General features: G+C 38.0%; 1 protein-coding gene and 1 non-coding gene across 4 annotated transcripts in view; both read right to left on the bottom strand.

Moving 5' to 3' along the window:
• The window catches only part of Ap1g1 (adaptor related protein complex 1 subunit gamma 1), a 96309-nt gene that overhangs the window by 24419 nt on the left and 53909 nt on the right, over window positions 1-17981 (bottom strand). For 2 of the 3 annotated variants that reach the window (XM_028891094.2, XM_037206272.1), the window contains 9 exons: window positions 15175-15316; window positions 13547-13643; window positions 12472-12548; window positions 11548-11556; window positions 9343-9438; window positions 8834-8914; window positions 8555-8653; window positions 3857-3912; window positions 2652-2765 (listed from right to left, as the gene is read on the bottom strand). In XM_028891094.2, coding sequence (XP_028746927.1) covers window positions 2652-2765; window positions 3857-3912; window positions 8555-8653; window positions 8834-8914; window positions 9343-9438; window positions 11548-11556; window positions 12472-12548; window positions 13547-13643; window positions 15175-15316 — 771 coding nt within the window. The remainder of the gene's footprint in view (window positions 1-2651; window positions 2766-3856; window positions 3913-8554; window positions 8654-8833; window positions 8915-9342; window positions 9439-11547; window positions 11557-12471; window positions 12549-13546; window positions 13644-15174; window positions 15317-17981) is intronic. The other variant, XM_028891095.2, reaches the window with a different exon arrangement.
• LOC114708101 lies at window positions 2248-2334 on the bottom strand. Its single transcript, XR_003736741.1, has one exon. It is a non-coding gene; the product is annotated as a small nucleolar RNA SNORD71 (small nucleolar RNA).

Raw genomic sequence — 17981 nt, 5'->3', positions numbered from 1 at the left:
CCTGTCTTTAAAAACAACCCCCCTCCCAAAAAAAACCCTGCTAGACGTGATATTGCATGCCTTCGATTCCAACACTCAGGAGGCAGGAACAGGAGGATCTCTATGAGTTCAAGGACATCCTGGTCCATACAGTGAGTTCCAGGAAGTCAGGGCTAAACAGTGAGACCCTACTCCAGAATATTTTTAAACTAATTAATAAAAATTTTAATGGGAGAATATGGAAGCAAGGCACGGTGGTTCATGTCTATAATTCCAGCACTTGAGAGAAAGAGGGCAGGAAGGACATCACAAGTTAAAGGCCAAGCTGGTCTACATAATGAGTTCCATACCAGCCAGGACTACATAGAGAGAATCACTCCCCAAAACACAAACAGGACACCAACAGACATGCTAATGTGGTAGAAAGCACAGAAGGCCTCAACCCTAAACAAAGAACTAAGGAATACTGAGAGCAGAGAAAAATAGTCTTCTTAGAGAAGAGTACACCAAATGGTTATCCAATACCAAATGGTTATCCCTGAAAAAATAAACATAAAGTAACATTATACACACTGACAGGTTACATTTATATATTTAGGAATGTATGTATACACACACACACACATATATGCAACAAATTAGAGAAAGAGGCCATAAATGTGAATGAGAGCATATATATACACAGGTAATATACAGACTGAGCAGGTTATATGTATATATTTAAGAATGTGTGTATACATATGTATACATATATGTACATGCACACACATATATATGTGACAATAATTAAAAAGAAGCCACAAATTTAAATGAGAGCAATGAGTACATGGGAGAGGTTGAAGGGAGAAAAAGAGGGAAATGAGCCAATTTATTATAATTATATTGTAAATATAATTATATTGTATTATAACATCAAAAAATAAAAAATTATTTTTATAAAGGTATGAAAAACAAACTGACTGGGCAGTGGTGGTGCATGCCTTTAATCCCTGCACTAGGTAGGCAGAGGCAGGTGGATCTTTGTGTTCGAAGCCAGCCTGGTCTACAGAGTGAGTTCAGATCAGCCAGAGCTGTTACACAGAGAAACCTTGTCTCAAAAAACCAAAAAACAAACAAACAAAAACCCAAACTAAACAGGAAACTGACCATAAAAAAGGGGGAAAAATCTATAAAATAAATGAAAGTTCCTATAGGTGTCTATCAAGTTTGGTAATAAAGGCAAAACTAAACAAATATAAAATACAAAACTCCATATAAATCTTTTTCATGTTTGGTCAAAAATGTAAATCTTGTTCACAGCTAAAATGATGGCACATGCTTGTAATCTCAGCACTTAGGAGCTGGAGACAATAGAATCACAAGTTGAAGGTCAACCTCAACTATTTGAGACCTGTCTCTGGGCAAAAATATCAGACATATGATGCCTTTCAAAACTCACAATTAGGTTAAGTACGTGATTCCACACTGACCAATACACAGCAGTAGCAATTAAACTCTCAAAGCTATAATCATTCCCATAAAATGTTAAGGTAGCTTTTATACATGAACACAGTTAGTCTTGCACAGGCTCTGAAGTGGGTGGCCTTCTGCCTGCATCACACAGGAGGCAGCCAATGTCCTGGAAGGACAGGAAAGGACCTAGTCTGTGAAGCAAGAGCTGCGATGAGAAACAATCTGGCGGAGTCGCAGCTCTTACTGCTACAGCTTCTGTCAGACACAGGTTTCATTTTTAATCAAAACCCTAAGCTACAGAGAAACAACAAAAACAAGAGTGAGAAAATGGACTTCTATTTCCAGAACTGCCCCTTTCAAGGGCGGAAGTGTAGGGGTAGGTCATCTGATCCCTTGGTAACTATATTTTACAAGTCTATTAATCAGACATAGGGAGAACTACTTCTCGTTGGCCTAATGTGATAAACAACCAAGGAGCCGTAAAACCCTTTGCAAAGCTCTCCTGAAAGCTCATGTTACTAAATCTGGCTCTTACCTGTAAACTGTTCATGCACTTAGCATGTTTTTCTGTATAAATGTTTACTGAATAACTTCAGAGATCACTTTAAACCTCCTTTGTTTTAGATTTGAACACATATCAAAAGTATATTAAAGCTAACTATAAATCACACAGTTCTTCAAGAGCCACTAGATTCCACTGAACAAAGAAATTTGTGTCTTTTCAGAGTGTCAACTGCCTGGTGGTTGTTTCTAGATGTACTACTCTAAGAAACTCACTTGCCTCCAGGATTCTGGGGAGATTAGGTCCTGTGAAAAAGTGCGCTGTCAGCAGTTTGAGTTTTCAGCACAGTGGTAAGACACTTAGCCGATGGATCACTCCTTCTTTTCATCCCCCAGCACACATAACACAGCACCTCTCCCAAGTGAAGTTGGGCCCAATGCATTTGTACCGATTCTTCTACCTAAGAACTGAGCGCTCTTTCAATGCACACCTCAGTATTTCCCATGGGTCTCTTTAACTGACCGAAACTTCCCTTGCCAATCCTTTACTTTAAAAACAAAACCAAACAAACAAAAAAAACAGCTTATTTCTAAACACAATGACTAGAATCCCTAAATGCCTGGCTCAAAACTACTAAAATTTATCAAATTGATGGAGGAGTGAGATTTATCCAAAAAACCTGTTTCACTTAACCACCCTGGTTAAGTCTCTTTCTTACCTTTTTATTGAGACATCCAGATCTTTTAGACAGTCCACAATTGTGCTTCTGTGCCTCTGTACAGCATTATGATCTGTCTGCACAGTCTTTAACAAAGATGTCAGAGCAACATATCTGTAGAAAATAAAGTTTCACAATAACCAAGTTAAAATAGAAAACTCAAGATGTTTTCCCTCTGCCTAAATAATAAAGACGTCTAATCGATAAGGAAATGCATGCATCTTCAAAGGGTCAAGGTAAACACAAAACTAGTGCATATGGAGTAACATCCGTCAAGGAAGAAGAGCAGAAGTTATAGTAGTGACAAGTTGGAGAGGCTTTGGATTAGCCTTGCTTTCACAATAACATCCACTTAAACTTCTAAAAGTAACTGACTCAGCTCTTTCTAAATCTTCCAAAGTAAAAAACACAGTAATTATATATGCTTTTTTCACACTGCCTTATGCCAAAGGACAAGAAGAAATTATTTTAATTTTATCATTTTAATGTTTTCTGCTCTTTTTTTATACCAGTACCAAAACAGAATCTATAAAAATTTGAGTTTAAAGCTGGGCATGGTGGTACACACCTTTAATCTCAGAACTTTTTGAGGCAGAGACAGGTTCTAGGCGAACCTGGTCTACAAACTGAGCTCCAATACATCCAGAGCTACACAAAGAAATCCTGTCTCAAGCCCCCCACCCACCCAAAAATCAGTTTGAGTTTACGATCCAAAGTCATGGCATTGAGTAGTTGCTACAAAGACCCTGTGGTTCAGAAAGCCTAAAATGTTTACCAATTGGCCCTTTGTAGGATGTTTGTTTTTGCCTTATAAGTTAATGTAAAAATTAAGCGGTAAAGAAAATCCTCAAATTCTTTACAAAACAGCAATTTTAAAACTTAAAATTAGAATTCTGACTTCAAATTCTAGATCATATAATACATAATACACATATAATTTTGAGCAAAATCACTCTGTAAAATACTAATTTTTAGCCGGGCAGTGGTGGCGCACGTCTTTAATCCAAGCACTCGGGAGGCAGAGGCAGGCGGATCTCTGTGAGTTCGAGGCCAGCCTGGTCTCCAAAGCGAGTTCCAGGAAAGGCACAAAGCTACACAGGGAAACCCTGTCTCGAAAAACCAAAAAAAAAAAAAAACAAAACAAAACAAAAAAAAAACTAATTTTTATAATGTAGAAGGCATGGGAAAATTTTCAGCTGACTTACCTAATATTTTTGTCATTGTTCAATAAGAATCGACCAAGAATATTTATGGCTAGAACCTAAAGAGAAATAGAACAGGTTTTTTGTTTTGTTTTTTAATCTAGAAAAATTACATAAAAAAAAATTACATACTTATATTGTTTTCTAACTCTAAAGAATCAATTTCTAGCTTCTGGGTGGAAACTGCTTAAAGATGGCAGCTAGTTATCTATAGATTATTAGCAAAAAAAAAATTATCTAAAAGCAAATTCTTAAAATCACATTCCATTTCAGGGGCCAGAAAGATGGCTCAAAAGATAAAGGTGCCTGCCACCTAGCCTGATGACCTGATTTCAAGTCCCAGATCCCATGCTGGAAGGACAGAACCCATTCCCTCAAACTGTCCTCTGACCACCATATGTACACAATAGTGGATCTGTATAGATGCACATGTCCACACACAAAATAAATTCTTTTTAAAAACAACATTCCAGGCGGGCGGTGTGCCACCACCGCCGGCACTTTTGATTAGTTCTATTTTTCCAGTAGAGCCCTATGAATGAGGGAAGAGAGTGTGTACTCTCTTGTACTTTGCTCGGCAGAATGTTTTTTAAAGAATTGTTTAGTTTAAGAAATTTCGGGCCGGACGGTGGTAGCGCACGCCTTTAATCCCAGCACTCGGGAGGCAGAGGCAGGCGGATCTCTGTGAGTTCGAGGCCAGCCTGGGCTACCAAGTGAGTTCCAGGAAAGGCGCAAAGCTACACAGAGAAACCCTGCCTCGAAAAACCAAAAAAATAAAATAAGATAAAATAAAAACATTCCATTTCAGCGATAACACTGAAATTACTGGAAGACATAATGAAAATTTATTCTATTTACAGAATGCTACCCTATTTTAGAATAATAGTAAAGTCAATTAAGATCTTGAAACTGAAAGACAAATACATACTCCACTTGAATAGTTTAACCCTAGAATTTTTTCTGATAAATATAACTGTACAAACTGTACAAAAATACAAATACACAAAGTCTCCTGGAGCAGTATCAGCAAGGAACAAATGATAGGAGACATCCTAGAAACCCAAACTAACAGATCTGCTGGATAGATTTCTGGTGTGTTCAAGTGGACTCCTATGTAGGCATTTCAAGAAAGGCATCTGACACACGACAAAACAAGAGAACCTTGACATTATGCTAAACAAAGACACAAGCAAAGGGACAAATACTATATGGTTGCATTCATATAAGATAATATGATACTGTGAAATAACCTCTGTCATCGACCCATTTCTTGGCATACAGCTTCTAAATCTCACATATCTTTTATTTTTTCAAAAGATTTGTTTTTGAATGTGTGTGTGCACTCGATCCCCCTGGAGGTGAAGTGCTAGGAACTGAACTCTAATCCTCTGCAGAAACAGCAATCACTCATTTAGATATCCACGTTTAGATGCTGTGAAGTAACTCTTGATGGACTCCTTAGGATAGGACTAGTTTGTCAGAGGAAGCAACCATGTTATTGGAGGGTTGGAGTTTTCAGCCCATTCCCAAGATCCTGGGAAAGGAAAAGTGCTGAGAGTTATAATCATCACCAATGGCCAATGATTTAATCAATCATGCCTACTTAATGAGGCCTCCATAAAAAACAAAAGAACAGAGTTCCTAAGAACTGGGTAGCTAAACACATGGCGTTTTCTGAAGGATGGTACATGTGGGGGGATGTTTCTTACCCCTCTCCTTATGTTCTGCCTCCTACGTTTTAGCAATATACTCATCTGTATCCTTTGAGTATCCAATACCATAAACAAGTACAATTAAGTGTAACTCTTAATTCTGTAAGCCACTCTAGCAAATTAATTAAGCTCGTAGAGAGGGATATAGGAACCTAGAATTACAGCTAGCTGATTAAAAATACCAGTCACATAAGTAGCATCTGGTGTGGGAGATAGGCCTGTGGAACTAAGCCTTCAATCTGTGAGACCTGACACTTCCCAGGTACAGAATATTTAAACTGAATTACATTAGGGAATGCCAACTGGTGATCACTGAAGATATCACCCCATATCTGGTGTTGGAAGTAAAATATTAAGTGGGTAAGGAAGAGTACCGATTAGAAGGGAAGAAGAACATTTCTTCTTTTCTTCTGCTGAAGCAATGGGACCCAAGGCCTTGCACACACTAAGCAAACACTCTACCACTGAGCTGCATCCCCAACACATTTTGTTGTTTTCTTTCTTTCTGTATCTTTGCAGGGGTATCAAGAAGAATCCAACAAATGGTGGTTTCTAAAGACTGATTTTTCAAAATAAATCCTTCTTTTCTTAAAAAAAAAAAAAAAGGCAGGGAGAGCAGGGGTTGAAAAAATGGTGCAGAGGTTAAGAGCAGTGGCTGCTCTTCCAGAGGACTTGGGTTCAATTCCCACGACCCGGTGGTGGCTCACAAGCATCTGCAAATCAAGTTCCAGGCATCTGATACCCTCTTCTGGCCTCCACAGGCACCAGATACACATGTGGTACCCAAAATATTTGCAATAGAAACAACCATACACATAAAATAAAATAATTTTAAATAACATTTTAATTAAAAAAAGAGGGGGGATAAAGAACAGAAAAGACAAAAAAAAGCTCTAGACAAAGAAGGCAATATTGACTACTAAGCGATGTAAAAGCACTAAATCCATTACTACACCTTTATATGATTCAAGTGGTAAATTTTGTTATATATGTTCTACCACAACTGGAAACACATATACACACACACAAAACTGGTCTTAATCTATGAATAAGAAAGTTATCTAACAGAGTAGAGAACAATATATATGATGCTGCTCTTGCTTTAAAGGAGAGAAAAAGACCTTGCTCCAAGTTGATTTAGTACATTATAAGGTATCATAGCATTATACTTTAGATTGGACTGATGAACAAATGGGGAGAATTTATAGGGAGAATTCCACAAAACTTTCATCATTTAATGAGGGGGAAAAAAATGAAGGAAATAGGAAACTAACATCATCCTAGCAATTATTGTGGACAAGAACATCTGATGGATACCAAAACTCATGGGCAAAAGCCTGTAAGTATATTTGCACAGGCTCAAAGGGTCTCCTCCCAAAAATTTTAATTACAAAGGTTAAGATAGTAACTTTACAGTACTGAAGAAACCCAGCATATGGGGTTGGAAAAATGGCTCAGCAGTTAATAGCTTGTTGCTCTTGTAGAGGACCTGGGTTCAATCCCTATCACCCACATGATGGCTCACAAATAGTCCATAAATCCCTTTCCAGGTGATGTGATGCCCTCTTCCAAACTCCGTAGGAACCAGGCATGTACATGGGGCATATCCATACATACAGGCAACTCATCCACATAAAAAATAAAATAAATGAATTTTTATAGATAGCACAGGGGTGAAGGAGGCACACCCAACTGGTATCAGACTGGTGAGAAAACTAGTGTGCGCTACTTTATATGCTCAGCTGCAAAGGACACATCAAGTCTGTGGAAAAGAATTGCCAAGAGAAGCATAACTTTAATCTATAAAATTATGAAAACATATCAGACTAAATTGAGTTACATTCAACAAAACAACTGGTCAATACTTCTAAAGTGTCAAAGTCACAAAAGATAAACAGAGACTGAGAAACTAACAGACCAGGATACTTTAAAAAAAAAAAAAAAAAAAAGTGACAATTAAATATAACATGAGCTCATGGATTGGATCCTGTAACAGAAAATAAATACCATGTGGAAACTTGGCGAAATATGAACCAAGTCTAGAATTTACATAATAGTAGAATGTCAATGTTAATTTCTTGGTCTTCATAAGACGTATACATTTGCAAGGTATTATATCAGAAAAAGTTAAATAAAGGGCATAGCACATATAGGAACTCTAAGGCTTCAGGGGTAGGAGACGGCTAAGGAGGTAAGAGCATGTGCTTACTAGTCTTCCAGAGGATCCAAATGTGGTTCCTAGCACCCACATTAGGCTGCTCACAACCATCTGTAATTCTAGCTCCAGGGAATCCAACGACCTCTTCTGGCTTCCAAAGGCACTGCTCTCACCACAAGCACAGGCATAGATACACAATTATATGTATAAAATTATTTCAAAGTTCAGTGAAACTGGAGGAAAAGAGCTGGATGTGGTCGAGCACACCTATATCCCCAGCACTGGGAGGCTAAGGCAAAAGAATCAAGAAACTAAGGGCAACCTACACTACAGAGGAGTTCCAGGCCAGCTCAGTCTACATCCTACAGCAAGATGCTGTCTGATCATAGAAAAAGCATCACAAGAAAGTATTTTCCTCTGGAAGGAGACCTCACGGGCAAATGTGCAAGTTATGGAGCTAACATCTCCCTCTCTGCATACTGCTGGGACAGCCTCAGTCTCTTGCTCTATGGGTATATTCCTTAAATAAATTTACTCAATATTGTACCTCTGACGTGTTTAAATAATGAGGTATAATTCAGGGGGTGGCTCTAATAAAAGCTTATTTTGAAAGGTTTCCTTAACAATAACATTAGAGCTAACCCTGCCTTAGTTTTCTAAGCTTTATTATTTTTCCTCAAGATTGAAGCGTAGAAAACACAGCACTATGCATTGGTACACCAATCCTTCCTAAAGTTCCAAATGGAATCTGTTTCCAAAGTGCTGAAGAAGCCCAATTCAATCACTCTAATTAAAATGTTTAGAAGGAAAAGAAGATTCAAAAAGACTTACTCGCAATCCACTCTCTGATTTAATATCCATGATAGTCAAAACCGTTTCATAAAGAATAGCATTTCCTACATTTTTACTAGTCTCTGTGTTAGTGGCAACCTGAAAGACAAAGGAGTGCACAGGTGACAAAACAACACTTCCAAAAGCATCCAGTGGCAACAAGACATTTTGATGGCAGTCGCTCACTAAGGAGGAAACAGAAACTATTCACCTAATAATCACATTCTACTCTCTGCTGGACGAAATGAAAATAACATACGCCAAGTTGGATCAACTCACCTGTGCTAATATATCATTCATAGCTTCACTTGAATCATCATCATTTCGTCCTAAAATTCTTAATAACCGCAAAATTCGTACCTAACATGCAAAATACAAAAATGTCAACAAATTATGTCTGACACAAACAAATCTCACTCAGTATGAAATTCAAATAATTCAGATGAAGTTTTAGATCCCATCAGAAAGAAGTCACAAGAATTTTAAATACTTTTCAAAAGAATCCATGCACACTTCTACATTAAATTAAGTTGTAAGATAACCCACCTTTCACGGCCCCATATCCTCTAGCTACTTAACTGATAATCAAGTACCTAAGTATCAGATAAATTTTACATTTACATGGTCATTTTATTAATTAAATACAATACTTATTTGGTCTTGGTGCACTTATTAATAGAATTAATGAATTACCAAATTTGTACCCTACATAAACTTAATATGAAGAAAACATTTCTTCAGAAGCACTACATTCAAATGACATTTATCCAAATGTTTTTGAACCTCACCTGCAAAAAGGGGTCACTGATCCCAGAAACATCATGTTCTGGGGAGTATCCGGACATGATGAGGTTCTTTAGAATACGAACTAATTGGGGCACAAGCTGCAGAAAAGAAAGATGCATCAAAACAACAACAGCAACAAAAAGTGAATACCTAATACTATCTCTTCAATAAGCAGATTCTTTGCTTTAGAATAATGATGCAAGGATCTGAGTCCAAGAAATTTCTTCTGCTACAAATATAGTATTGAAGACGGTTGACTCGGATACTTAGGTGAAAACCCAACAAGTAACATGTAGTTTACCAGGATGAAAACAAGCCAGCTCTTTTTCCTCCAGAGTTCTATTTGTAAAGACACTAGAAATCACAGTGGTCCAAGAGCTTATGGGAACCAGATAAAACAGGCCTATGGGGTATACTGGAACTCTACTTCTGGAGAACTTGAAACTCTTGGGTAGGAAAAAAGTTCCTTTTTATCCATTCTAACAAAGTCATACAAAGCATTAACCAATGATCTTATTAAAATAAAAAGCATACCACACCTCAAATAGAAGGGGGAAAAAAGTCCCTCCCCTGAAGATAGGTTTAGTCATGTATCCTTTCCCAAAAAGCAACAGGAAATACCAAAGTGACCAACATGAGCCAAATGGAAAAGAGAGATGAAGAAAGCACACCGAAGATACCAAGGCCCTACTCTTTACTCATGTGATGGAATTCTGTCACAATTTCATACCAGCACTCAAGTAATTTTCTCATCTTACCAAAGAGACTATACATCCCTTATAGTCAAGAATTCCTTTGTCCTTCCTTCATTAGGTCCATGTCAGAGAGACAACTATTACTGTCAATCTAAAGTTACAGATGCTTTCAAATAAATGAGCACTCACTTCCTTTTTGTTGATCAATTCCTTCATGTTAAACCCTTAGTCAAAAATGTCTGCCACAGGTGAATTTTCCCAGGTTCAAAATGAAAATATCAACGAATTAACTAGATGAGCAGCTCTTATTACCTACAACTAAATGAGGAAGGTACAAACACTGCATCTTTCTGTAGGACATCTGAAAGAGCCAACTCTACTGCAGCTCGCTTTTTCCTCCTTGTGTTTGTGCTGCTCCCTCTCTACTCCCCAAGCCTAGAAAGGTATCGATATTAAAATAAAATGCCAAGCTACACTTAAGGCATGCACCCAAAACACTCAAAACATTAAGGCCACTTATAAAAGCAAGAGAACATAATGTGAACTTAGCCATAATCCTTCAGAATTTAGTGACTCATTAAATCATCAAAACCAAAATGAATTTGGACAACTCCAAGAATAAGACAAGTAAGTCTAAGCTATAGAGATCTGTAAACTGTAAATAAAATCTCAGTAAATCTGTTGACTGTGGTATGAAGATAAACAGCTCACCTTTCACACTACCCACAGTCTTTTGTGTACATATAACCCTAATCACTTTTTAAAATCTGGTTTAGTTCTTGGAGAAGTCCTTTTTCCCTGGGCTACTAAATTCAGAAATTGTACTTGCTGCCAAGGCCAGTATATTGCATAAGACTGTCCTGGGACAGAAAGCACACGTCTAAGTATTCAGCATACAAGTTCTCGGAACCCAGCTTTATTTTTCAGACAGAAATGCAAGTTGCTAAAAGTGATGACAGGACAAATAACAGAGGGTGACAGAGGGGAAGCTGCAGCCATGAAAGTCAGTTGGTGCCGGGTACTCCACCTCTAAATCCTTTCAATATCCCAAAGCTTCTCAGATTAAGTCCCGGTAAGAGGGAATAAAAGCTCTAAGTCTGAACTGAGAGCTCAGAAGTACACGGAGCTTTTCCAAGTATGAGTTGCCCACAGATGGCTCTAGACTGTCTACTTCAAAAAGAAGCAGTGTTTTGCATAAAGGCTCCAGACAGAACCGGAAAAGCCATGAGCAAAGTCTCTCCCAGGAAGATGAAGGTAAGATGCAGGAGGAGGACTACAGCCGGGGAAGGCTGCAACTGAAATCCAAGGCTGACTTTGGAGTCAGGAGTTTAAGAGACAAGACAGAAACTGGACCAGGAAGTTAGCCAAAAAATGCTAGAACAAATAATTCACAGTATTAAGCACAGCTTCAGCATTAGTATAGTTTAAAAGCCACACTTGTGGATGGATACACAAAAGCTACTAAGAACCTAAAGCCAGCATGCACCATCTAGAAATAGGGTTAATTCTTACCTTTTCATTCTAACATACAGCAGGATTCCAAACAGACAACAGGAACAAAACATACAAAGCAAGCATTAGGGACAGATACGGGTCTCATACTATTTTACATTAATTTAATCAAGACATGAACATCTAAGGGAGAGTGAGGCCAAAAAAAAAAAAAAAAGCTGTCATTAGATCAAATACAAAATGAACTCTTTGTGGAGTGCTCAGCAACCTTCTCTATGGAAATCAATACATGTAACTATACAAAGAACAGTAACCTTCTCACTAAGTAAAGGGAGAAATAAAACTGCCTACTTTAAAATGCTATTAAAAATGGGAAAAGAAGCCCATCAGTGGTACACGCCTTTAATCCCACCTCTAGGGAGGCAGAAGCAGGCGAATCTCTGAGTTTGAGCCTGCCTGGTCTATAGAGCAAGTTCCAGGACAACCTAGGCTACATACAAAACCCTGTCTCAGAAAAAAAAAAAAAAGGGGAGGGCTTAAAAAAGGTAGGGCTATCACAGGAATCAATGACCTCAAGTGAACAAAGTAATAAAAGTGAAAATTCTGTTAATTGTTTTCTCCTTAATAAAGAAATATTACCTGTCTTTAAAAAAAAAAATCATGTTTGTAATTTGACCTCAGGTTACATTTCCTGGCTTACTGTGAAAGCAGCAGATAAAACACGTGAGCAGTTTGTCTGCCAACAACAAGGAAAGACTTCTATTCTGAAAGGGAAAACACTATACTAGTGCCAGCCCTTATTTGCCTAAATCTGGCTTCCAGCCCTACCACACAGCAGGGCTAGTCAAATCCTTTATTCAGCTTCATAGCTTGCTTTCAAAAGAAAATCCTAAGTGGGAAAAAAAACAAAAAAACCAAAACACGTACTTTTCAGGAAAATCATCTTTCAATCAACAAAGGCTAAGGCACATAGAAAGCACCTACCTTTCTGAAATGTGCGAGCATGTCTGGGCTCCGCTCACACATCTCTGTGAGGAGGACTACAGACGTGTGAAGGACACCTGAAGAAAGCAAAGGGAAGCAAAAATGAGGGCCTACTCAGCTCCAGAGAACATGGCTTCATTCCAGAAGGAGACTTGCTACTCCTGCTTTTCACTCCCAAGAATCAAAGCATGTGAAAGAGTAGTCAGCAGGAGCTGCTGGTTCCCAACAGTTAAAATGCCAAGAACAAGTCTGTCCATCTAGAACATCCACGCTCAGTTAGTGTAAACTAGACCCTTCTTCTCCGTGCTTATGTAATACACTACTAGCAACACTGACAGATAATCCTAGACAGAAACCTTAGTAAGATACTAAATTCTCAGATAAAATGTATCAAAACACAAAGGACAAGTAAATTGGTTTGTCCCAAAGTCAGTAAAAAGAATCTCTAAAGATTTTTCACTAAGTAATAAATGACAGATCTACCTAAACCTTCATGTGTTCAACACTTGTTCTGAGCATTCCAAGCACAGCACAGATTTAAACTAATTTAAATTTAGTTTAAATTAATCAAATTAAATCTATTGTATCATTTTTTTCCTCTTAGTATTTAAGACATAAAACCTTTACTTGGAACTCATTTCATTGACTTCAGGATAAGAACAAAAAGTTTGAAGGGGAAAAAAAATCTAGTCACAATCCATTTCATTCCTCTCAAGCTTTCTATAAAGATATCAGAATGCACACTACAGATTCCGGTTAGAAATAACTCACCGGAATTCTTGCTAATCTTATACTTCTAGCACACGGTAGCAAAGAAAAATTGTCTTTTTGTTATAAAATAGCCAAGAAATCAGAGGACTTTTACATGAAAATTGAAGATATGATCTTTTGTACATCATACTGAACATTAATAACCTAAGACAGGACCAGAACTGAAAGGTAGGTTTACTATGAAGAAATCATTGAAATGTAAAGCTAGGCAGGCAAGCCCTATCTATGGTAACTGTACAGCCCTGAGACACAGGGCTGACCCTTCCTTTCTTGGTACTTTATGAGTTCATCCAAATCACATTACCATGGTTCTTCTCATTCAATAAATTTTTTGTTGCTGGTAAAAACATCTCCATAAGTTCAGGAACCTTCCTGATGACATGAACAGCACACAGTGCTGCCTATAAAAACAAAAATAAAAGGACAAAACATTTTATTTCAAGTAAGCCAGAGCAACCAATCTTATAAAAGAACTTCACCAACTAATTCATCTACTAGGAAAATTAAGAGGCTGGATAATGGGATTTATTATTTATGAACTGCCTGGGGCTTTCCAGTACATTCTAGTGAATTAATGAGAAACTTTAAGCTCACCCGTCTCTTTGTTCACATATTGCCAGACACCAGGGGAAATGCTTTCAATTATATAATAGTTAATAGGAATTTATCACACAAGTTAAATATAAGTGGAATTCTGGGAAACTGAAAAACAGACAAGAACTTCCATCTCTGGTAATCATTCCTGAGTCAGATGATCAATACATCCAACAGTGTCAAATAACTTAAAGACTCCTTCTATAAACACAATGCTAAGTTTAACAGTATCTATCCTGTCCTCAACTGACTCAAATCAAGAAAGTCACTTAGGGGCTAGAGAGTATACAGCTCAGTGGCAATTGAGCTTAATTCCCAGTAAAAAGAAGGGAGGAAAGGGGAGCAGAAGGGAGGGAAGGTTGGTTAGTAAAATGTACTAACTAGTTTCTACTAAAGAAAAGACAACCTTACTAATCTGCCCACCAGGAAAAACAGGAGAGGTGGAGACTGACTATGGTGATCCCTCAAAGTAACTGCAGCTATTACTTGAGTCAAATGCAGTAACAGCTTAGAAAGACTGGTTAGAGGAGATTGCTGCTCATTCCTCTCCATTTTATGGGGAGGAATTCAAATCTGAAGGAATGGTTTATTTAATGCAATATTGTGCATTCTAATAAGAGTAGCTCCCAGAATACTGAAGACAAGGCACTGGCACATACACTAATGAAATCTGTTTGTATGCACTATTAACAATATACATCCTAAAATCGGTCCTATTTAAGCTTCTTTTTCTCACACCAATAACAGATTCAGTAAATGCCAATGAGATGACAGTTTATGCTCATTTCTTGGACATATACATTCTTTGCTTTCTCTACCACAGTCTTAGGATTGAAGCAAAATTTTTAACTCAATAAAAAGCTTTTTTAGAAACAAGCAAAAGCAAGTAGGTTAGAAGAATAAGAAGATCACTCTCTTTGCCGTTACTATCCCAATCAAGCACATCGATTTTAGAAAGTGGCCTCTCCATCATTCCCTCCATCATAGCTATCTAGGCCCAGTGGAACTGTCGTTTTAGAGATACAAAGGCATGAGTATGAAGACGTGAGCACATGGGCCAGTTATTAGTACAAAGTCAATGAAAAACTGTTCAATATAATTTTGATATGTGAGATAATTTACAAAGTACTCAGATGTGCCGCTGAGGACACAGTTTGCCTATGAATTATTTCTTTACAAAAAAGGAATCAAAATTCATGTATAATTCTTTTAAATATATTTACTGAAAAAAGAAAAAATATTTTAATTCCATCTAAGTTTTCAAAAACAAGTATTCTGCCTTCTCATTTCCATAATACTACCTAATCCAGACAGACATTTGACTTACTGCAAAGTTACCTTTTTTCTTAAGTAAGAGTTGGAGGTTTTCAGAAGCTTCTCTACCTCTCCTGCAAGATCTCTGCACATCTCTGAGGAGCCCATGCAGCCGAGGGTACAGAGTGCTAGCCCCTGTACAAACTGCGTGCTATGATTAAGATCACTGCAAGAGAAAGAAAGGGAAGTAGGAACAAACACACTCAGCCTCCCCAAAGCAGCTGCCAACCTAACTGTAAGTCTCAAGATTACTCCACTAATAACAAACAAACCAAACCACAGGGGCTGGGGAGACAGCTGAGCACAAGGTGCTTGTCTTGCAAACTTAAGGAATGAATGAATACAGGTCCCTAGAACTCTGCATGCTAGACTCAGTAGACACAGGGGCTCTATGGCCAGATGGGCAGTGGAAACAAAGATCTCCAGAAGCTTTGCAGGACTGCTAGCCTAGGATATGTAACAGGACAAGAGATCCTCTCTCAAACAAGGTAGAAGACAGACTGGCAACTACAGCTACACAAGTACTATGGCTCACGTGTATACACACACACACACACACACACACACACACACACACACACACACAGACTGAATCAATAGTATCTAAGTTTTCTATCCAAGGTTTCCAAATGACAAAGTAACAAGAATGTGTAACCACTTTAGAAAACTTAGCAACCACTAAAAGTAAAAAGATGGAGCAAAACTGTCTTGAAAGATTTCTAAGACATGATCTAGTACTGTCTATAAGTTAAGATTCATACTGTCTAAAACTCTTTTGTAGCCAGGTGTGGTGGCAAACACTTTTAATTCCAGGCCTTGGGAAGCAGAGGTAGGAGGATGTCTACAAATTCGAGGCAAGCCTGGTCTACATAGCAAGTCCCAGGCCAGCCAGAGCTATATATTGAGACCCTGCCTCCCCGCCCCCCAAAAAATAAATAATAATAATAAAATCAGAAAAGGAAATCTCAATTGCTAATGAATTTAGGATAATGTAAACACAACAAAAATATAAGACTGACCCCCTTTGATCTTATGCATTAGCCACCTTACATTAAATATTTTCTATATTTCTAGTTATACTTGTTCAAGAAGGAAAACCAGTAATTGTTATTACTATGATAAAAATAGCACTAGTGGGGCTGGAAAGATGGCTCAGAGGTTAAGAGCATTGACTGTTCTTCCAGAGGTCCTGAGTTCAATTCCCAGCAACCACATGATAGCTCACAACCATCTGTAATGAGATCTGATGCCCTCTTCTGATGTGACATGCAGACAGAACATTGTATACATAATAAATAAAATAAAATAAAATAAAATAAAATAAAATAAAATAAAAATAGCACTAGTGAAAGTACCTTTAACATAGTAAGCTAGATAGTAACAATGAGCCCTCCTCAGTGTTTCTAACACATCAATGTGATTTGTGTGTCCTTGTATCCTGGAAGCTGAGTTCCCAATGTGTTCATGGTCGAGATGTGGCCTCTTTAAGACACAGAGCCTTGATTCACTGAGCACCCTGCCCTCACAAGTGGCATTGGTGTTGAGAACTAAGCCTTTCCAATGAGGTTAGATTGCTTTAAAGGAGCAAGAGATTCCGCTTCCTTGTGTGACTCCCCCTCTCCACACATGTACTCCTGCTGTGTAAAATGCTGTTTGCCACAAGGCCTTCCCCAGAAGCTAAGCAGTTTGGTAGGCTACCACATCTTGGACTTTCAGCCTGTACAAGTGTGAACTGAATAAATATTTTTTTCTTTATATATTATAGCCTCAGGAATTCTGATTGTAACAAAAAACGAATATATTACTGTATAAAATAGTGTTTTATTTTAAAAAAAAAAGCTAAAGTATTAAAAACATGAACTGCTAAACAGACTTACATCTTGAAATTAACTATTGTTATTCAGAAGCCAAATTATATGATTTACAATACCTCTACCAGTTTCTGAGCATTTTATATTATTTAGCACAACATGGGTCAAGAAAGTGTTTTCAGCCTTCCTAATGCTGCAACCCTTTAATACAGTTCCGCACATTGGGTGACCCAACAACCACAAAATTATTTTGTTGCTACTTCATAACTATAATTTTGCTACTGCTATGAACTGTAATGTAAATATCTGATATTCAGAATATCTGATATTTTGACCCCCAACAGGGTCACGGCCCACAGGTTGAGAACCACTGGTTCAGAGTTTATGGACATCTCAATAGTTCATGAGATCCAAACTGTTTTCATAGTCCTACCATACTGTCAGCTGTGCTGAGCTCTGCAGTTAGTAAAAGCAGTGGGGGGAAAACTGCTGTCCACAGGCCCAGTGACGGCAGCAGCATTAAACAACAGTGAGCACTGTGTTCACCACTGCATGGCTGAGGTAAGGAGCAAGGAAGAAAGCAGCCAGAGAGGAAGGCAGCTTCTAAAGAAGCTGCCTTCTTTAGAAACCAACAGCCAGCAGTAGTGGCGCACATGTGTGATCCTATCACTCGGAAGGCTCGGACCAGCCTGAGGTCTTTCTGGACAAACTCATGTCAGCACAGAACTTCAAAAAGAACAACTGATATTTGTTGCTAATGACATAATCCAAGATTTGAAGTAAAATCTGAGGTTTTGGAAAACTTCTATCATCTCTACAAACTTGACAGTTTATAAATAATAGCTGTTCTGCTGACATCAGTGACAATCCTAAGCCATGAGGCATTTTTGCTATTTTATGATGAGATAGATGTATTGGCATCCAGAAGATCTACATAACTTGGTGAACAATTTCTTTTCCCACGTATAAAGTCATTCATGGGTAAATACATTATTGGTTAAGGGGTGAGTGAGATGGCTC

This window comes from Peromyscus leucopus, chromosome 5 (genome assembly GCF_004664715.2).
Source record: "Peromyscus leucopus breed LL Stock chromosome 5, UCI_PerLeu_2.1, whole genome shotgun sequence".
NCBI classification, from domain to species: Eukaryota; Metazoa; Chordata; class Mammalia; order Rodentia; family Cricetidae; genus Peromyscus; species Peromyscus leucopus.
Note: the sequence above shows the minus strand (reverse complement) of the source record. Positions and strands in the feature narration are given on the sequence as shown.